Genomic DNA, 22,681 nt, shown 5'->3' on the forward strand with positions numbered 1-22,681 from the left:
AACAACAATATATATAAGGCAGCCACTATCAATCCCTAAAAATCTTTCAGCATAATAGGAGCATATTAACTCAAAGATTTATCACCATCCATTAGTTCTTGATAAATATATACAAAATTCTCCACCCCAAATCTATATTTAAAGAGAGGAAACAAATGGGCAGTAGTTTTACCTTAGTTTCTAGGAATTTATCCTCTAAAGTTGTACTCCAAGAACTGAAACTCTCCTTCAAACTTTTACTTGAAAATGGGGCAATATTCAAGGAACCAAGGTTTTCTAGGGCTGCTGATTGAAGCCAAGAGAGACCAAGAGAGAAACTTAAGAAATCTGAAAATTTTGCAAGTTAAAAATGAGGTAAAAGATCTGATCTTTATCCCTTTAAAAAGGAGGTGTAATGGCCGAATTTCTTGACTAATTTTGGCCATATATTGTCAAATAGGTGACCCACCTACTTGGCCTTTTAACTTGGGCTTTTGGGAACTTCAACACTTGTTGGGCCCTAATCCGAATTATCCCTCTATTCATGTCAATTTGGGCCATAATTAATGCAAGTAGGTGGTCCACCTATTTGGACTTTTCACTTGGGCCTTTTTGGACTTAAGACTATTGGGCCTTGGCTGTCCATTTTTCCCTTATCCTTCTACTCAACTTGGGCCAAATTAATGCAAGTAAGTGGTAGTGCATTTGGCGCAATTACCACTTTACCCTCTAGTTTAAATACTTCCGTTGGAGCTAACTTGCAGTACACATGATGAAACGTGCAAGGTGTTACCTCACCTTGCGAGCTAGTTTAAACCAACACTAATCATATAAGAAGCATGGTCCCTCACCTATACTATAAGGCTATGTCAAGTATCACGTGAATAGAACTAGCATACGCATAATACAGGTTGTTACATTCTTTCCCCCTTTAAAACATTCGTCCTCGAATGTTAGCATGGTTATCCAGCCCAAACAAGTTCAAGCCTAAATTAGTGCTACTATTAATCACATAATACAAATAAACTTATACTTACTTGTCAGCGTATAGACTAAGCATTTTCATCCTTCTCATGGATCTGAAAGAGATGAGGATACTTCAATTTCATTGCTTCTTCCGCTTCCCATGTAACTTCTTCTACTTGTTGGTTCCTCCATAATACTTTTACAGAAGCTACTTCTTTATTTCTTAACTTCCTAACTTGTCGATCCAAAATAGCAATGGGTACTTCTTCATAAGTGAGATCTCCCGTAACCTGTACATCTTCAGTAGGAGTAATATGAGATGGGTCACCTATGCATTTCCGAAGCATCGAGACATGAAACACCGGATGAACTGATGAAAGCTCTTGTGGTAGCTCTAACTCATAGGCTACTTGGCCAACTCTTCGAATAATCTTATATGGCCCTATATAGCGTGGACTCAATTTTCCTTTTTTACCAAACCTCATTACCCCTTTCATTGGTGACACCTTCAAGAACACCCAATCCCCTATAGAAAATTCTAGTCCTCTCCTTCTAACATCCGCATATGATTTATGTCGACTTTGAGCTGTTTCTAGCCGCTGCCGTATCACTTTGACTTTTTCCATAGCTTGATGAACAAGATCTGGCCCAAATAAGGCAGTTTCACCTTTTTCGAACCAGCCAATGGGGATCTACATTTTCTTCCATATAAAGCTTCATAAGGTGCCATTTTAATACTTGAATGGTAGCTATTGTTGTATGCAAACTCGATCAATGGCAAATGATCATCCCAACTACCTTTGAAGTCCAATGTACAAGCTCGCAGCATATCCTCGAGTGTTTGAATTGTACGCTCCGCCTGACCATCTGTTTGAGGGTGAAAGGCTGTACTTAAATTCACTTGTGTTCCTAAACTCTTCTGAAATGACTTCCAAAAATTTGCAGTGAATTGAGCTCCCCTATCAGATATAATAGAGATTGGCACTCCATGTAGACGAACTATCTCTTTAATATACAACCTCGCATATTCCTCAACTGTATAAGTAGTCTTGACCGGCAAGAAGTGCGCTGATTTGGTCAGTCTATCAACAATTACCCATATAGAATCAAACTTCCGAAATGAACGAGGCAAACCAGTGACAAAATCCATATTGATCATATCCCACTTCCAAATTGGAAGTTCTATACACTGCATATAACCTCCGGGCTTTTGGTGCTCTACTTTCACTTGTTGACAATTTGGACATTGAGCCACGAATTCCGCAATGTTCTTCTTCATGTCCCCCCACCAATACATTTCTTTTAAGTCATGATACATTTTAGTTGACCCCGGATGGACAGAATATCTCGAATGATGCGCTTCCATCATAATCCTCTTTCTTAATTCAGCTACATTAGGTACACACAATCTGTTTTGACATCGAAGTACTCCCTCTTGCGTAAGCTCAAATGCCTTTGATATACCCTGTTGTACATTCTCCTTAAGCTTTAATAGAATAGGATCCATGTACTGCTTCTCTTTCACTTCTACTACTAATGAGGATTCTGCCGCATTTTGCACAATAACCCCTTTGTCAGGCGATTCAAGAAGCCGAACCCCCAAGCTAGCTAGTTGACATAGATCCTTAGTTATTCCTTGCCTTTCCACAGACCGCCCATAGGTGCTTGCCATTATTTTACGACTTAACGCATCAGCTACTATATTTGCTTTCCCGGGATGATACAAGATATCAATGTCATAATCTTTTAATAGCTCCAGCCATCTTCGCTGCCTCAGATTTAGGTCCTTTTGCTTAAAGATATATTGCAAACTCTTGTGATCAGTGTATATGTCAACATGAACTCCATACAAGTAGTGGCGCCATATCTTCAAAGCAAATACAACTGCTGCTAGTTCTAGATCATGAGTTGGATAATTTTTCTCATGTGGCCGCAGCTGCCTTGAGCCGTAAGCTATTACCTTACCATGCTGCATCAAAACACATCCTAGGCCCACCCCCGAAGCATCACAATAGACTGCATACCCTTCTGTTCCTTCTGGAAGTACCAATACCGGTGTAGAAGTTAGTTTATTCCTCAGCTCTTGGAAGCTTCTTTCACATTCATCACTCCACTGAAACTTGGTTTCTTTGTGTGTTAGCTTTGTTAAGGGTGTAGCAATGGAAGAAAATCCTTCAACGAACCTTCTGTAATAACCTGCCAATCCAAGGAAACTACGGATCTCCGTAGGCGTTGTAGGTCTTGGCCAGTTTTTCACCGCTTCTATCTTCTGATTATCAACCCTTATTCCTTCATCGGATACAACATGACCTAGGAATGCCACTGATTTTAACCAGAACTCACATTTAGAGAACTTTGCATACAACTTACGATCACGAAGAATTTGTAACACCTGTCGCAGGTGATTAGCATGCTCCTCTTCCGATCTTGAATACACCAAAATGTCATCTATGAATACTATCACAAACACATCTAAAAATGGCTTGAACACCCTATTCATCAAATCCATAAAAATTGCTGGTGCATTCGTTAGCCCGAATGACATGACTACAAACTCAAAATGACCATATCGTGTTCGGAAAGCTGTCTTGGGAATATCTTCGTCTTTGACCCTCACTTGGTGATAACCCGACCTCAGGTCAATTTTTGAAAAACACCTAGCACCTTGTAACTGATCAAACAAATCATCAATTCTAGGGAGGGGATATTTGTTCTTAATCGTTACCTTATTCAACTGCCGGTAATCGATACACATTCTTAACGAGCCATCTTTCTTGCGTACAAATAAAACTGGTGCTCCCCATGGGGACATACTAGGCCTTATGAATCCTTTTTCTAATAAGTCTTTTAATTGCTCCTTCAACTCCCGTAATTCTGCCGGGGCCATTCTATATGGAGGGATGGATATAGGTTGAGTATCTGGAATCACATCAATACCAAACTCTATTTCTCGTTCTGGAGGCAAACCCGGAAGATCTTCAGGAAATACATCGGGAAATTCCTTTACCACTGGAATGGATTGAAGAGTTGGTGGCTCCGCATCTATATTTCTCACTCTCACTAAATGACATATGTATCCTTTGGACATCATCTTCTTTGCCTTAAAATAGGAAATAAATTTACCTCTTGATGTCCCAATATTACCTTTCCATTCAAAAACGGCCTCTTTTGGAAAATGGAAATGCAGCGTCTTCGTTCGGCAATCTACCGTGGCATAACAAGAAGCTAACCAATCCATACCCATTATAACATCAAAATCCACCATTTCTAACTCAACAAGGTCAGCCAACGTATCACGATCACAAACGGTTACAATGCAATTACGATAAACCCTTCTAGCTTTAGAGTCACCAATCGGTGTAGACACCTCAAATGGCTTCACTAATAATTCTGGAGTTCTTTTGAACTTTTCAGCAATCAATGGAGTAACATATGATAGTGTAGACCCCGGATCAATTAATACATATACAATATGTGAAAAGATGGACAATGTACCTGTAACCACATCCGGCGAGGCTTCCAAATTTTGTCGATCCCCGAGAGCATATGTGCGATTCTGAACTCCACTAGAACTAGCTGCTCCCCTAGCTCCTCTACCACGACCAGTAGGCATCTGTCCTCTACCTAAAGAAGGTGCTGATGACGAGGATGCAACAACTGACCTAGTAGGTGGTGCCACACCATCCACACCTCTATGAGGGCAATTTCTCATCATATGACCTGGTGTACCACACCAAAAACAAGCATTTGTCCCAAACCGACATGCACCTAAATGATTCCTTCCACATTGTTTACAAAACTCTCGATGAGGTCTTGATTGGCTCATACTTCCCTGCTCTTGGTATCCCGCTGTTCGTGAACCTTGACTTTCACCTCTTTGCCCAAATTGATTGCCCCTAGACCCTTGAAATTGATGTGGGGTACTAGCTGTAGAATAGGAAGATGATGGCCTAGGCGGTCTATTAAAGAACCGAGGCCTAAACTCACCTTGGGATGCTGTAAACTGCCCCATAGATCTAGCCCTCTTAGAATGCCCTATTTCTGACTCTTGTGTCCTTCTTCTTTGCCTTTGATCCTCCAACTTTTGCGCAAAAGCTTGCATCCTTGCTATATCCATATCTTTATTCAATGAAGCAATGGTACAGTCTCTAACCAGATATGAATCTAATCTATCCACATATCGATGAACTCTATCCCCCATAGTAGCAACTACATTAGGAGGATACCTGGCCAAGGAATTAAATTTGAGACTGTACTCTCTCACGCTCATACTTCCTTGGTGGAGATTTAAGAACTGATCCGCACGGGCCTCTCGGATCTCCAATGGCAGGTAATGGTCAAGGAATGCCTTTTTGAACTCTTTCCATATAGCTGAAGGTGCATTTGTTCCCCTGGATTGCTTCCAAGCTTCATACCACAATATAGCCACACCTTTTAATCTATATGCTGCAAGCTCGAGCGCTTCTTTGCCACTTACATGCATAACATCGAAAGTGCGTTGGATCTGATCTATAAAGTCTTGTGGATCTTCATTAGGATCTGTCCCGGTGAATGATGGAGGGTCCAAATTAAGGAAATCACGTATCCGCGTGCCAGCCGCTCTATCTACACTACTAATACCCGTAATTGGACCTTCTTGCCTTTGGCCGTGGCCAGCAACTATACGAGTCAACAATTGGACTGCATTCCTCAAATCTTGCTCGGTAGCATTAATAGGGGGTTCTTGAGGTGCAGCTTCCCTCCTTAGTTCTTCTGGAGATGGAGGGGTCGGGGAAGTCTGTGATAGAGACTCATCTTGAGCCTCACCTTGAACAGCTTGACTAGGTGGTGGTTGGCTGGTCCCTTCTTGGGCAGCCACATCCACTTGCTTACCTGTACTTTTACTCCTTCTCGTAGCTGGCATCTTCGCTATAATAAAACAATTCAGAAGTTAGGTACTATTCACCACAACATTGGTTCTATCGCACGATCTAAGAAATGAAAGAAAAGAGACAACTCCTACATGTCTCGTAGCCTCCTGTTTATAAATGTGGTGCACAACACATCCATAAGCAAGACTCTACATAGACACGGCTTTGTAGACTCCCTAGGATGACCTGGCTCTGATACCACTTTGTCACGCCTCAAACCCGATTAAGACGGACAGGCACTCGATGCCCTAAAGGCCTGAGAGAACCCACATGTGACCTGTGCTTACTATGCATGTAACTATGAAAGTTTTGTGACAAGTTCGTCAGGGACACAACGATATAAACCGACATAAGTAGATTCCAAAATTTATATACAAGACTTGGCCATTGAGGCCACAACTTGTTAAGATGCAACTGAACCATATACATAAGTCTACAAAGCCTCTAACAGATAGAAACCTTTAGAGTAGGTCGGGACAGACCCCGCCTTACCCCTAGCTACGATACAATACCAAAATGAGTCTACCAAGGGCTCAGTAAAGCTCCGAAGCAACCTGGAGCTCACCAAAAGTTTCTGAGTGTCGTATGCTCCTACTGAGGAGGTCTACTAGCGAGAGTACCTGTGCCTGCAGCATGAAATGCAGCGTCCCCCGCGAGGGACGTCAGTACGAAAAGTGTACTGAATATGTAAGGCAACTACATATATATAATAAGACTTCAAACGAAACCAGGTATCAACGTATAAGTGCATAAATCAGAATAGGAGGCTGCCTATGTTAACTCTGGTGGGGTCATGTATGTTACATTCTTGTCTTTACCTTTATGTGTGTTATGATCTTTATAACGTATGTGATATAAGTGACCAGCTGATCAGTGGTAGAAGAGGATGACCCATGCTAGGCATTTTAACCCCTGGGATGCGGTCCTCAACATTGCACAAATCGGGATCGGCCCATGCTAGGCTTTTGCCCCTGAGCTGCCACCCTCCTATACCCATTGGGATCGGCCCATGCTAGGCTTTCGCCCCTGAGCTGCCACCCATAGTTATACAAATTGCTTCACTTAGATTCTTTAATCTTTGAGATTGTTGTTTTGGTGGTCACGATTATTTTTGAGATTTGGAAATACGGAACAGTAGTAGGAGACATGAAAATAATACTTTAGGACAGTAGCTACAATATAAGGAGCTACGTAACATTAATGCATTACTTGAGAGTTTGAATGACACAAATGACTTCAATTGACTATAGAGTACTGAACGTGTAACTAAGTAATTATGTACACTTAGGGGGGGGGGAATATTGTTAGCTATTTGGATATCGTATGTTGCCACTATGTTTCCTTTACTAGGAATAGAACTTAGGAAATTCACTTATTGACATTAATCGCAAGTATCAGATTTCATGCCAAGGAATATGGAATCGAATCGCCCTACATACCTTATTTTTTTGACCAATACCACTGTCACAATTCAACCTCCCTTCTTGGATGCTAATCTACAATATAAGTCACAATTAAGCTAATGTTAGCAACTAATCAAGGCCCTAAAAACAGTAGCTAACACTTGACGGAAAGTAGGCCCATACAACCCTTGCACCAATGGTGAACCACCACACCCTTCTTCTATACATTAATACAACTTCATACATCCTTTTCCAAGATACCCAAACAGCCCCCAACAACAATATATATAAGGCAGCCACAATCAATCCCTAAAAATCTTTCAGCATAATAGGAGCATATATTAACTCAAAGATTTATCACCATCCATTAGTTCTTGATAAATATATACAAAATTCTCCACCCCAAATCTATATTTAAAGAGAGGAAACAAATGGGCAGTAGTCTTACCTTAGTTTCTAGGAATTTATCCTCTAAAGTTGTACTCCAAGAACTGAAACTCTCCTTCAAACTTTTACTTGAAAATGGGGCAATATTCAAGGAACCAAGGTTTTCTAGGGCTGCTGATTGAAGCCAAGAGAGACCAAGAGAGAAACTTAAGAAATCTGAAAATTTTGCAAGTTAAAAATGAGGTAAAAGATCTGATCTTTATCCCTTTAAAAAGGAGGTGTAATGGCCGAATTTCTTGACTAATTTTGGCCATATATTGTCAAATAGGTGACCCACCTACTTGGCCTTTTAACTTGGGCTTTTGGGAACTTCAACACTTGTTGGGCCCTAATCCGAATTATCCCTCTATTCATGTCAATTTGGGCCATAATTAATGCAAGTAGGTGGTCCACCTATTTGGACTTTTCACTTGGGCCTTTTTGGACTTAAGACTATTGGGCCTTGGCTGTCCATTTTTCCCTTATCCTTCTACTCAACTTGGGCCAAATTAATGCAAGTAAGTGGTAGTGCATTTGGCGCAATTACCACTTTACCCTCTAGTTTAAATACTTCCGTTGGAGCTAACTTGCAGTACACATGATGAAACGTGCAAGGTGTTACCTCACCTTGCGAGCTAGTTTAAACCAACACTAATCATATAAGAAGCATGGTCCCTCACCTATACTATAAGGCTATGTCAAGTATCACGTGAATAGAACTAGCATACGCATAATACAGGTTGTTACAATAGTAAATAAACATAGTGAACAAAAAAGAGGAAAAAGTAGAATGGTTATTGATTATAGAAATTTAAATGCAAAAACTAAAACATATAATTACCCAATACCAAATAAAATATTAAAAATAAGACAAATACAAGGATATAATTACTTTAGTAAATTCGACTGCAAATCAGGATTTTACCACTTAAAGTTAGAAGAAGAATCTAAAAAACTTAAAGCATTTACAGTACCACAAGGATTTTATGAATGTAATGTATTACCATTTGGATATAAAAACGCACCAGGTAGATATCAACATTTTATGGATAACTACTTTAAACAACTAGAAAACTGTATAGTATACATTGATGTATATTATTATACTCTAAAACACAAGATGAACATATAAGGTTATTAGAAAAATTTATACATATCAGAGAATACTCAGGTATAAGCCTAAGTAAAAAGTAAGCAAATATAATGAAAAAGCAAATAGAATTCTTAGGAATACAAATAGATAAAAATGGAATAAAAATGCAAACACATATAGTACAAAAAATAAATAACTCAAATGAACAACTAGACACAAAAAAGAAATTACAATCATTCTTAGGACTAGTAAATCAAGTAAAAGAATACATACCAAAATTTGCCGAGAATTTAAAACCATTACAACAAAAATTAAAGAAAGACATAGAGTACCAGTTTGATAAAAAAGACCAAACCCAATACAAAAAGTAAAACTATTATATAAGAACCTACCTAAACTATATTTTCCGGATGAAAACAAAAAAATTACTTATATAGTAGAATCAGACGTCAGTGAAAAAAGTTATGGAGGAATCTTAAAATACAGGTATGATGAAGAAAAAATAGAACATCATTGCAGATATTATTCAGGAACATTTACTAATACGGAAATAAAATGGAAAATAAATAGGAAAGAATTATATTCAGTGTATAAATGTCTACTATCATTTGAACCATATATTGTATATAACAAATTTATTATAAGGACAGATAACACACAAGTAAAATGGTGGCTAACAAGAAAAATACAGGATTCAGTAACTACAAAAGAAATGAGAAGATTGGTATTAAATATATTAAATTTTACATTTACTATTGAAGTAATAAAAATTGATAAAAATGTTATTGCAGATTACTTATCAAGACAAAGCTACTCAGACTGAGAAACAAAATACAATTGAATATATACTCAAAGTCATTACTACACTTTGTATAAAAGTGGACAATATGGACAATGAGATACAAAAGCTAAAGACTAATGAAAATAATCTGAAGTCTAAAGCTAATACAGGTCTGCAACATGACTGTAAAAATGCGGAGCTAAGTCAATCGGAAGACTTTAAAAATCCAGAGCTAAAAGGTGACGTTGGGAAACACCTTAAAACCCATAATATTTGTTTAAATACAGCTGTAGGTACAAGTAAACAAGTTAGTGAAAAACAACATAAGAATACAAACTTAAACCAGCTATTTGAAAAACCATTTACTCCAAAAATGCCAAGAAACACATTGACTATGGAACCACAAACCTCTACCTATGCAGATAGCCTAAAAAATGAGAAAAAATTATATAACCATGTCACGAGAACATATATTAAAAATATATATACAAAATCCAAACCTATTTAAACTGTAATCCTAGATCCACAACAACCAAAGAACCAAGTCAAGACTACCTAACCCAAAAATTACAAGGTTATAACAAGCTAATCGCACAGCCAAAAACTAACACCAATTTAGTAAGAACATGTTACAATTATGGACTATTAAATATCGTATACACATACGACGGAGAAGAAATAAGTGGAATACCAGAACTACACAAGGCATTCAGTACATATAAAAGATTTACCAAGGGAAATTTATTTTATGTAAAGTTTTATACAGCACCAGCAGAGATATTATACGAAGAGATAAAACCCCTAATTCAAGTTATTATCAACAAGCAAGACCCAACAATAATATCAACACGTATTTGCTAAGTCACATCCTAAGAATGAGGGTATTTAGCCACACATCAAGAAATAACAAAATACACCTAAAATGATACTAAAATCAAATGTGTATAAGGAATTAAACCTTGATTTAAGCAAAGGAAGAAGAATGGAGAAGACCCACTTCCAACTTGGGGAAGATAAAATCCTTCTTTCTTCAAGTCTCCCAAAAAATCCTCTCCAAACTTGAGAGAAAATATCCAAAAAACTACTATTCTATTGTGAAAATTAAAATAAATGTTCGACTCCTAAAAATTAATAACAAGTTTAGTATTTATAAACTTCAGAAAATAGTGTTGGCGGATCTTTCGGCGAGGTTAGTCGAATCGCCGATTAACTCATTGATTTGCCCTTTGGAGTAGTTCGTCTCCGTCTTGCACTAGCCTTCAGTATCGTCGTGCTCTGTGTCATTGGGGGACATAGTACTACTTCCCGGAATTAATCGGCGAAATGCCGACTGCTCCTTTCATTGCCTTTTTGATTCTGCTCTTTCAGGGCTTCGCTTATTGGAACAAAGGGCGGAGTGCGTCCCTTCGGTGAATCGCCAAGTGTGCTTGGCGATGCTCAGGCTTCAGCTTCTTCGTTCTTTTCAGCCCTTTTGTTCGTTTTTGTGCCTAAGTGTACATGCTTCCACTAAAACTTCAAATACCTGAAACTCAAGAGTTTTCATAAGATATTGAGACAAAATAAACATTTGAGGACACTATTTCTATAAAAATAAAGCCCTAAATGAGTCCAATTTGTGGACTCATCAACACCCCCAACTTAAACTTTTGCTTATCTTCAAGTAAAACTCAAGTTTAGCAGTTCAAATAGGACGTCTCAAACAGTCCAACACAAGACTCAATCATGAATGCACACAATAAAACTCAATTTACTTATGCAGGAATCAATTGTGTACTCAAAGATTCAAGTTGTGACACACCATTACCAAAGATTCTCATGATTGCAATACTTTCTACTAGTGCAAGTTCAAGCTCAACGAATAGTATCTAAATGCCCTCACATAAAGAATCATTCCATATTCACACACAGGTTAATCAATTCAAGATCAGGAATCAGATGCAACGCTCACAGTAAAAAAGAGGAACACAATGCATGTTTTCACCCATAGGCTTGCCCTTATTTTCCAATTAATCTTCGGTTCGGCTCACTAAAGATCAAAAAGGTCTTTCTAAGGCTTGTATGGTCATTTAGGCTCAGTGACTTTTCATCCTCGTGAGAAGTTGTGTTCTAAAGTCATTCCCTTCTTTTTCTTTATCAATTCTTTTTCCAGTGCTTCTAAGTAATCTTTTAATTCACCTCCATGGATTGCTTGGAAACCTTAGGTACTTTATTCCACATTTATATATATATATATATTATTTTTAGTTTTTTTTCGAAGGGTTTCCATTGTTCTGAAACACCACTGGTTAAGAGGGAATTTTCTTGCACTACTTGACTTCTCCTTTTCCTTTTTACCACACCCCCAACTAGGCTTTTGGCCTAAGTTGGCTATTCGCTAAACCACAAATCAAGAGGATTATAGGTAGTGGGTCAAGTAAGGTCTAGGGTTCATCAAGGTTCTTCCAAAGAAAGGTAGGGCTCAAACGGTGTTCAAAAGAGTTTCACACGCTCACAGTAGGCCACAAAGAGGTATATGTCAAATTTGGCTCACGCTCTTTAAAGTTGCCTAAGATCATTTCAAGAGCACACCTTTCTAAATCAATCACACTAACAAGGCAAATTCAAGGTTTATTCATGCAAGGTTCAAAGTAAGCTCATCACACACGGCATCGACACTTAAGTGAAACAAGACTACACAATTTTGCTAGTGTGCAACGATCATTACAAGAGAATCTATTTGATAAATGGCTAATCACAATGGGATGCAAAAAGTCCACATATTTTCTATGCAACATCATTTGGCCTCATCATAGCTGTACATTCATGTTTGTTCAATTGTAGGCACTATTGAAGTCATCGGCATTGATCGAAACCGAGACTCAAATTTGTTTACAAAAGAACAGCCACATACAACACAAGAGAGATTGCAGAAATGTGCGAAAAATTCAAAATTTTTTGAAAGGGTCAAAATCATTTTGCAATTAAAAATAAACGGAAATGGATCCACAAGCTCAAACAATTGCAAAGTAGTTTTAAAAACACAATTAACAACAAGCAACTCAAATATCAGCACAAAATACGAGCATCAAATAGCACAGAAAAGGTGGGCCTCACCCCACCACACATAAAAGCAATTTGTCCTCAAATACAAATAAACACAGAATCTGAAAGGCAAAATAAAGAAATACAAAGAGGGAGGTAAAGAGGGAGTCCTGGCTAATAGGTAGCTTCATCTGTCTGGGCAGCAGTACCCGATGTATCTCCCTGAAGTAAAACAATGGTCCCCAGAGTATTGTTGTTTTGGTCCTCATTGTTTGCCTTTTCCTTGGCCTCTGCAACAAGATTAGCTGCAATAATCTTATCTATCTCATGAGCTGCTCCGAAGGCCCGTATTGCATTAACTGAACTTTGACCCCATGGAGGCACATTAGGGTCGATGGGAATTCGTCTCTTTGCCCTGGATTCCTTGGTATATTTCTTTTGTCTGTCTAGCTCTTCTTTCTTTTCATCCCATTTAAACTCTCGTGCTCTTACATGTCGGGGTGGCATGTCCCTTCCCACAACTTTTGGTCTAGCCATTTCTGTAAAAGACTTCGAGAAAAGTTAGACAATATTTTAAATAGGGGTAGGGGAATTCTGGGTGTAGAATAGCTTCACCAAACCAGTTGGCGAGGTACTCATCCATTTAGGCCATTCGCTGAAAATAATACACAGAAGGTGTAGGGGTGCAGACAAAGGGCGAACAAGGAGTCTTTCGGCGAGTCGCTGAGTGTGCTTAGCAGCATTAGGCTAACCGCTAAAAGTTTAGGTGAACCGACGTACAATTCGGCGAGTTTGTTCATCTTGTCGAATAGCCAAACATGTCTATTTTCAACCCATTTCTTTCAAATTTCACCCCGCAACCCAGATAATGCAATTTAGGCTTAAATAACACAATTTCAATGAAAACCCATAGAAATTTCACATTTTTCCCCCTGTAAAATTCAACTCAACGCACAGTCGAATGGGAGTGCCTCAAATCACGCGAAAGCTACTGAATCATAATCCATAATACATGCAATCCCAGTAACTCTGAGATGCAGTAGAGATTTTATACTATTAATCACCATGCAAATGAGTACAAATTTTGATAAAATAACTGAGGGGTTCGATTACCAACCTTGGTGCTGAATTAGATTGTATTGACATGCTAGGCAGCAATGCGATCCAAATCTGTGCACAATTCAACACTTAAAATACTTTAAAATGGCAGGAAGTATAAATCTAAAGTGCTGGTGTGAGTTTGATAGGAAGAAAAAGTGAGAGGAAATGAATGAAATAGAACTTTTTAAACATGTGGCTTGCAAAAACCATCCAGTTTCCGCCCATTCGGCTATGTCAGTCAAGTTCGCCTATTCACTCGGCAAGCGCCAAGTGTCTAGTTTCTTCGTCAATTGTAACAGGATCTACAATTCATGTGAGGATTCCAATCGACGGTTTTCATTGAGGTCGCCGATATGGTTGGCGATGCACCACTAATTTTCTTCAGACCGCCGAGGTTTAGAGGATCCAAGCTGACAGTGCCTTGAGTCAGAAGGCGGAAAGAATCGTGCTCGCTAACCTTGTCTGCGATCTACCAAATGGACCTGTTGCCTTCCTCCATATACTATTTCAATCTTCTCTCTTAATATAACATGTATAAACAACACACCATTATTCTACTAGTAATTAGCAAATACTTAAAGGGTTTTGGGTTGCCTCCCAAACAGCGCCTTAGTTAATGTCGTGGCACGACGCAAGTCCACCTTCAGACCTCACTTTTGGGGTTCGCCATAGTATCACTAGGCAAACCCCCTTGTTGTCTCAGATTGAGATGAGACGAGATATGACCCATTTGGGTCTCCAACTGCTTGATCAAAATTGAATGAGAGATAACAGTCTAGCTGAGGGTAGACACGTCTTCTTTCATGCCTTTCAACATTCTATCTAACCCTTCAACTTTGTTTAGAATATGCGAGAGCATATCCTTGGACCTACCACATTCTGAATCCTTGGGCTTCTGACACTCGTGGGGGGGCACATATTTATCCTTCTCCCCATCTTTCCCATTTGGATTACGGTCCCTCCATTCACGATCTCGATCCTTCCAGCCTTCATCTCTAACCCATCCTTGGTTAGCTAGAAAATTTACTTCCTCATAACACATGGCTTCAACCTTCATTTCCTTAGGATTTGCACCCCCGACTCCCACAACATTGACGCTACGGGCACTAGCCCCCATGACATTTTTGGATAAATTGTCAAGTTGCGTCATGATCTTGGCCATGTTTTGGTCTCTCTCATTGTCCTTTTCAACTTGCTCCTTAAATAGCTGAAATGTGACCGGTGAGACTTGGTCTTCGCGGGTGTACCACGCCATGTTGATGGTTGTCATGCCATCAAGAAGTTTAGCTGCTACTGCATATGGTTGTTGCATTAATCTTTCGGGCGAGAGTTGGTCAGCTACACATTTGTTTATCGAATCGAGACTCCGGTAGAAGTATTGAAGGAACACATTATCAGGTAGACCATGGGTTCGGCATTGTAGCACCAATTTCTTAAACCTAAGCCAAGTTTTGTGCAGAGGCTCTCCATTCAAACGCTTAAAGCTTTGGTAATGCTATCCCGAATAGTCATCATCTTTGAGGGAGGGAAAAATCGCATATTAAATACGGTGACCAACTCCTCCCACGAAGTGATTGAGTTACGTGGAAACTCAGCTAGCCACTTACACGCATCCCCCATCAATGAAAAAGGAATAGCCTTAATCGAACCGACTCCTGAGAGATGTTTTTGAACGAGAATGGTCCACACACATCTACGAAGTTTCGAAGGTGCTCATGTGGGTCCTCATGAGCTAATCCACTGAAGTGTCCGTTTAGTTGCAAGAGTTGCAACATGGTGCTCGTTATTTTGATGCTTATTGTGACCAATGACACTAACCTACGATATAAATATCTACGATCGTCGATAATATAGTAATCCAACCAAGGGTTGGGATCGTGTCCTAAGGGAATGCTTTTGAGAATTAATAGAAAAATAAAATTAAGTTCTAACTAGTCGTAGCTAAAGACATTAACAATTAAAAACATTGTAAATTAAAAGGGGTGACACGAAGATGTCAAATATCAAATGGGGATTTTGTCACAAGTAGTAAAAACAACAAACATAACAAGAAAATCAAGTATGGGGACAAATTCTTGGGGTGTGACCGCACTACAAGTTGAGATAAATCGTTGGGTACATCTTTTCAATAGGAAATTTGCAAGATAATAGTGACTAGGCTAAGCTTTAGATGGGAAATAAGTTCCCTTTCGGGCAACCTAGCCCGTTTCAAATGCGTTCCTCTCGGACACCCATTTCCCGCATGAAGGCCAGCCTATCTGTCAAGCTGAGTGTTTGGATATGGGACTAGGGCTCACCCTCTGGGGCTGAACCTCATACCCACTCCTTAGGCCATTAGGTTTCGCGACCTCCCTCTCGGGCAAGCCGAAAACACATGGGTGGTTTTGTTTTTGCAACTACAAACCCATCAAATTAAACCACAACCACTAGGTGAAATCACCATTAAAATACATCTAACCTATCAGCAATAAAGTCCCAACAATAATATCAACACATATTTGCTAAGTCACATCCCAAGAATGGGGGTTTTTAACCACACATCAAGAAAAATAACAAAATACACCTAAAATGATACTAAAATCAAATGGGTATAAGGAATTAAACCTTGATTTAAGCAAAGGAAAAGAATGGAAAAGACCCACTTCCAACTTGGGGAAGATGAAATCCTTCTTTCTTCAACTTTCCCAAAAAACACTCTCCAAACTTGAGAGAAAATATCCAAAAAGTACTATTCTATTGTGAAAATTAAAATAAATGTTCGATTCCTAAAAATTAATAACAAGTTTAGTATTTATAGACTTTAGAAAATAGTGTTGGCGGATCTTTCGGCGAGGCTAGTCGGAATCGCCGATTAACCCAAGGATTTGCCATTTGGTGTAGTTGGTCGCCATCTTTCACTAGCCTTCAGCATCGTCGTGCTCTGTGTCATTGGGCGACATTGTACTACTTCACGGAATTATTCGGAAAAACACCGACTGCTCCTTTCATCGCCTTTTTAATCGTGCTCCTTCAGGGCTTCGCGTACTGGAACAAAGGGGGGAGTGCGTCCCTTTGGAGAATCGCCAAGTGTGCTTGGCGATGCTAAGGCTTCAGCTTCCTCGTTCTTTTCAGCCGTTTTGTTCCGTTTTGCGCCTAAATGTCCATGCTTCCACTAAAACTTCAAATACCTGAAATTCAAGAGTTTTCATCATATATTGAGATAAAATAAACATTTGAGGACACTATTTCTATCAAAATAAAGCCCTAAATGAGTCCAAGTTGTGGACTCATCAGGAGCTTACCCTTTGGCCCTCCTTGGCTTACCTAAATTTCTATTAGTCTCCCAAAATGGGCAGCTTACTAGGTGATGGGGTGGTCTGTTGGGAGAATCGCCAACCCAATCGGTGAGCCATGACCTAGCTCGCCCTTTTTCCCAAAACCTAGCCCAAGGGGACTGCCCACTAGGCGACCCCAAGTGCACTTTGGCACATTGCCAAGTCACTTGGTGATCATTCTGCCCAATCGCCAACTAGGTCCATTGAGAAACAAGTTCTCCTTCACTCTCCCTTGGTAATTTAAGTCCTTACATTCATCCTAGATGTTTACCTCCTTCATTTTAGCTTTAGTTTAGTCTAACCATCTCTGAAATGTTACATTAATCCTCACATTTAGCTCTAGGTTAACCTACCATTTTTTTCCGGGGTGTTAAATTATCTCCCCCTCGGGAACAATAGTCCTCGAATGACGATTTAGACACCCTACGGAATTAAAGACTCAAAACTATCAGCCCATCATCGATATGCAACATAACAAAAATGCACAACTTATAGGAGGAGACATCAACTCAATCTCAAGATTTAAACAATGTAATCACAAGGAAGTAGGAACTACATCCACAACCCAATATGCACAATGCTCATCATTTCATATCATTTTAGGAGGAACTACCATCTCCATCTCTAACAATCTCTAACAATCTCTAACAATCTCAACACAACAATAAGGAGCCAATATGTCATTTCACCAAGACATAACTAAACATGCTCATCAATTCACCTCATGAAGACAAATATGCAATCATCATAATAAAATGCAAATCAACATGAGGGACACATAAATCATGAAAACTCAATTTATGCTTAACATGAATTCTTACAAGAACATGTATATCATAAGGAAATCATAAAAAACACTTATAGCATAAATGACTTCCAAAACACTAAAATCAAGAAAACTGCTTACCTCAAGTTTGAATAGGAGTAGAAGGAAAAATATGAGGATAACAGGACTTCATGTCGGCATCGGCCTCCCATGTAGCACCCTCAACTAAGTGATTTCTCTATAAAACCTTAAAGGAAGCTACCTCTTTGTTTCTTAACCTCTTAACTTGCCGGTCTAGAATCTCAACCGGGACTTCTTCGTAAGAAAGGTTCTCATCAACTCCCAAACCTTCTAAAGGAAGGATGCATACCGGATCACCAATGCACTTCTTAAGCATAAAAACATGAAATATCGGGTGAACCAGAGCCAATTCATTTGGCAAGTATAATTCATAGGCAACTTTCCCAATTCGCTTCAAAATTTGATAAGGGCCCACATACCAGGGAATAAGCTTTCCCTTTTTACCAAACCTCATCACACCTTTCATAGGTGAGATTTTCAAGTAAACCCAATCACCAATCTCAAATTCTAGATCCCTTTTTCTAACATCAGCATATGACTTTTGCCGACTTTGGGCCATCTTCAACCTCTCTCTAATGAGTCGAACTTTTTCAGTGGTCTCATAAACTAGTTCAGGACCAATTAGAGAAAATTCACCTACTTCAAACCAACTAACCGGAGACCTACACCTTCTACAATAAAGGTCTTCAAACAGAGCCATGGCAATGCTTTAGTGGTAGCTATTGTTGTAGGCAAACTCAATCAATGGGAGATGGTTATCCCAACTACCCTTGAAATCTATCACACATGCCCTCAACATGTCCTCTAAGGTTTGAATGGTGCATTCCTCTTGACCATCTGTTTGAGGATGGAAAGCGGTACTAAGTTTAACCTTTGTACCAAGCCTTTTTTGGAATGCCTTCCAAAAATACAAAGTAAATTGAGTACCCCGATCTGAAATGATAGATGAGGGGACCCCACGCAACTTCACTATCTCATTATGTACAACTTGACATAGTCTTCCGTCGAAAATAAAGTCTTGACGAGAATAAAGATGGCTGATTTTGTCATCCTATCAACAATGACCCAAATAGAATCATGTTGCCTTCGAGTACGAGGCAACCCCAAAATAAAATCCATATTCACATCCTTCCACTTCCAAGTGGGAATATCTATATTTTTTGACAAGCCTCCGGGCCTTTGATGCTTGGCTATAAAACCCGCTATATTTTTTTTCATACCATTCTACCAATAGACTTCCCGTAGGTCACGATACATCTTGGTGGCTCCCGGATGAATAGAATACCGCGAACCATGAGCCTCTTCTTAAATTTTCCATCTTAAGCCATCAACATTCGGAACACATAATCTACCTTGGTACCTAAGCACCCCATCTCGCTCTTGGGAGAAAGCCTCAGCGGACTTATTGAGAACCGATTCTTTCAACTCCATTAATATAGGATCATGATATTGCTTAGACTTCACATCAACCACAAAGGATGATTCGGAACTATGATGGACCATAACCCCACCATTGGTGGAATCCACGAGTTGGACACCTAACCGGGCCAACCTTTGCACATCACGAACCAATTCATTTTTCTCCTCTACTACATGAGCCACACTACCCATGTACAATTTAGTAAGGGAATCCGCAACTACATTAGCTTTGCTGGGGTGGTAAAGGAAACTCATGTCATAATCCTTCAAAATATCTAACCACCTTCTTTGTCGGAGATTCAAGTTGTTTTGGCTAAAACACATATTGAAGACTCTTGTGGTCGGTAAACACATCTACATGGACCCCATATAAGTAATGTCTCCATATTTTCAAAGCAAACACAACCTCCGCTAATTCAAGGTCATGAGTCAGATAATTCTTCTCATGGACCTTGAGTTGCCTTGAAGTGTAGGCAATTACTTTACCACGTTGCATAAGGACACATCCCAAACCCAATCGAGAGGCGTCACAATATACCACAAACCCACCGGTACCCTCTGGTAAGGTCAACACCGTAGAGGATGTAAGTCTATCTTTCAATTCTTGGAAGATTTTCTCACAAGCTTCCAACCACACAAACTTAGATTTCTTTTGAGTCAAAGCCGCCAATGGAGAAGCAATGGAGGAAAAACTCTCAACAAACCTCCTATAGTAACCGGCCAAACCTAAGAAACTTCTAGTATCGGTAGGAGATAGAGGTTTAGGACAACTCTTGACATCATCCGTCTTTTAGGATCTACCTAAATACCCATAACCGACACAACAGGACCAAGGAAAGAAACCAACCTTAGCCAAAACTCATATTTACTAAACTTAGCATACAATTATTGGTCCTTGAGGACTTGTAATACAATCCTTAAATTCTTCATATGATCACCCTCACTCCTTGAATAGATCAAAATACCATCAATAAAAATGATCACACACAAATCAAGATATTGCCTAAATACCCTATTCATTAGGTCCATGAATACCGCCGCGGCATTTGTTAACCCAAAGGACACAACCACAAATTCATAGTGACCGTACCGTGTCCTAAAGGCCGTCTTGGGAATATCACATCCTCTTACCCTTAGTTGATGGTAAACCAAACAAAGATCTATTTTGGAGAAAAAGTTAGCCCCTTGGAGTTGATCAAACAAATCGTCAGTCCTAGGAAGAGGATACTTATTCTTTATAGTGACATTGTTCAATTGGCGGTAATCAATACACATCCTAAGGGACCCATCTTTCTTCTTCACAAAAAATATCGGAGCACCCCATGGATATATGCTTGGTTGAATAAAACCCTTGTCTAATAAGTCCTTGAGTTGCTCCTTCAACTCTTTCAATTCGACCGGAGCCATTATATAGGGAGGGATAGATATGGATTGTGTATCCGGAAAAAGATCAATTCAAAAGTCTATTTCCCGTTCGGGAGGAATGTCGGGTAAGTCATCGGGAAAGACTTTCGGAAAATCACTCACCGTGGGGACCTACTCTAAAGAAGGGACCTTGGACTTAACATCCATAAACCTAACAATATGATACATACACCCCTTGGAGATCATTTTTCCAGCTTTTAGACATTAAACAAATTGACCTCTAGGAATAGAATTCCTGCCTTTCCACTCTTAAATTGGCTCTTTTGGAAATTGAAATTTGACCATACGGGTCCTACAATCTATTGAAGCATAACATGCATGCAACCAAGACATGCCCAAAATTACATCAAAATCAAGCATGTCTAATTCTACCAAATAAACCAAACTGACTTTATGAGATAAGGAAATAGGACAACTCATGTAGACTCTTTTTGCTACTACCGAGCCACTAATCGGGGTAGACACCGAAAAAGGTTCTAGTAACTCTTCGGGGAGTACTTCAAATTTCATAGCCACAAAAGGTGTAACAGAAGATAAAGTGGCACCGGGGTCTAATAATTCATAAATATCAATGGAAAATACTTTCAACATACCCGTAAGAATATCCGGTGAGCTCTCTTGGTCACCTCGGCATTGGAGAGCATAGAAACGATTCTTCTTGGGAGCATCAGAATTTGGGCCACTAGGAGGGACTTGCTGGCCGTCTCTCCTTTTAACCCTTAGCAAGGGACAATCTCTCTTTATATGACTGCTCTTCCCACAATTAAAGCAACTATTCGTGCCAACTAAGCACTTGCCATCATTCTTCTTGCCGCACTTTGGACAACTTAGTCTTTCAACATAAGTGCTACCACTATTACCTCTTTGTGGAGTAGGGTTAGACACCCTTTCTTTGTTAACCCTTGGAGTGCTAGATGAGACTTGGTTGGAAAACCTCTTCTTGAACCTTGGTTTACTTTTAACCTCAAACTTACCCTTGGAAGAATTCCCATCATCGGTCCTTGCCCTTTTTACTTCTCTATTCACTTGCTTGAGCTTTTGTTCCTGAATTTGTTTCGCATGAACCATAAGACGTGAAATATTCATACTTGGGATGAGCATTGCCGAACGAAATTAATTGACTACTAAGTCGGGTATCCCCATAACAATTTTTTTCATCTAGGCGCTAGAGTCCGCCACTAAGGTTGGATCATATTTAGACAATTGGATGAACTTAAGGCTATACTCTTTCACATTTATACCTCCTTGGCAAAGGTTGATGAATTCTTGCATCTTTCTCTCCCTCAACTCTAGTGGGAAAAACCTATCAAAGAAGGCCGACTTGAACACTCTCCAATCAACCAGGCCCTGTCTCACAACTCTCTCATCCTTCCATTACTCATACCATACTTGAGCAACATCTTTCAATTGGTAGGCGGCTAGTTCTGCCTTCTCTTGTGGAGACACCCCATTAGCATCAAGCACCTTAAACACTTCATCAATAAACCCTTGTGGGTCTTCATCCACTTTGGATTCATAGAATGTAAGGGGATTCATTCTTGTGAAATCCCTAATCCTTGAAGCGGTTGTACTTGCATTGGAGTTCACTTGAACTCTAGCATCCCTAGTGACTTGATTCGTTAAAGTATGAGTCAATGTTTGGAGAGTCGTCCTTATCTCCACATTGGTCATAGCCCTCTCTTCATTAGGAGCTTGAGGATCTTGAGGAGCTTGGGGAGGAACTCCCTCATTGACGTTCTCCTCTTGCATCCTCCTTGCATTCCCTCTTCTTGTATTCGTTGCCTATATTCACAAGAAAAAGGTTAGGAAAGAACATCATAGAGTTAAAACTCTAAGGCACGACTAAGGAGTAATGAAAGAAGTGAAAGTTCCTAAACATCGTATAGCCTCTTATTCATAAATGTGGCGCGCTTCACACTTACGGATAAGACTCTACTAGACGTGGTTCATGAGACATCATCCTAGCATCATTCTATAACCTTGTGCTCTGATTACC

The 22,681-nt window shown here is 39.5% G+C and overlaps 1 protein-coding gene across 1 annotated transcript; it reads right to left on the minus strand.

Annotated features, from left to right (window-relative positions):
- Positions 1-16,675: 16,675 nt before the first annotated feature.
- LOC125809935 (uncharacterized) lies at positions 16,676-22,356 on the minus strand. Its single transcript, XM_049489466.1, has 3 exons — positions 22,075-22,356; positions 21,127-21,729; positions 16,676-16,831 (listed from the first exon to the last, which is right to left on the minus strand). Exons 1-3 carry the CDS (start codon positions 22,354-22,356, stop codon positions 16,676-16,678), a joined length of 1,041 nt encoding a protein of 346 aa, XP_049345423.1.
- Positions 22,357-22,681: the final 325 nt, after the last annotated feature.

Source organism: Solanum verrucosum, unplaced genomic scaffold (genome assembly GCF_900185275.1).
Source record: "Solanum verrucosum unplaced genomic scaffold, falcon-dt-bn FXZP01000257.1, whole genome shotgun sequence".
Classification (NCBI taxonomy): domain Eukaryota; kingdom Viridiplantae; phylum Streptophyta; class Magnoliopsida; order Solanales; family Solanaceae; genus Solanum; species Solanum verrucosum.

Bases quoted from the DNA above. Each gene is read 5' to 3' on its own strand.
- LOC125809935 (XM_049489466.1), bottom strand. From the start codon at position 22,356: ATGACCAATGTGGAGATAAGGACGACTCTCCAAACATTGACTCATACT. The intron at 21,730-22,074 runs GTATGGTATGAG...AAACAAATTCAG, and splicing joins AATTGAAAGATGTTGCTCAA to GAACAAAAGCTCAAGCAAGT. The intron at 16,832-21,126 runs GTAGTAGCAAAA...TTGAAGTTTTAG, and splicing joins CTACCCCGATTAGTGGCTCG to TGGAAGCATGGACATTTAGG.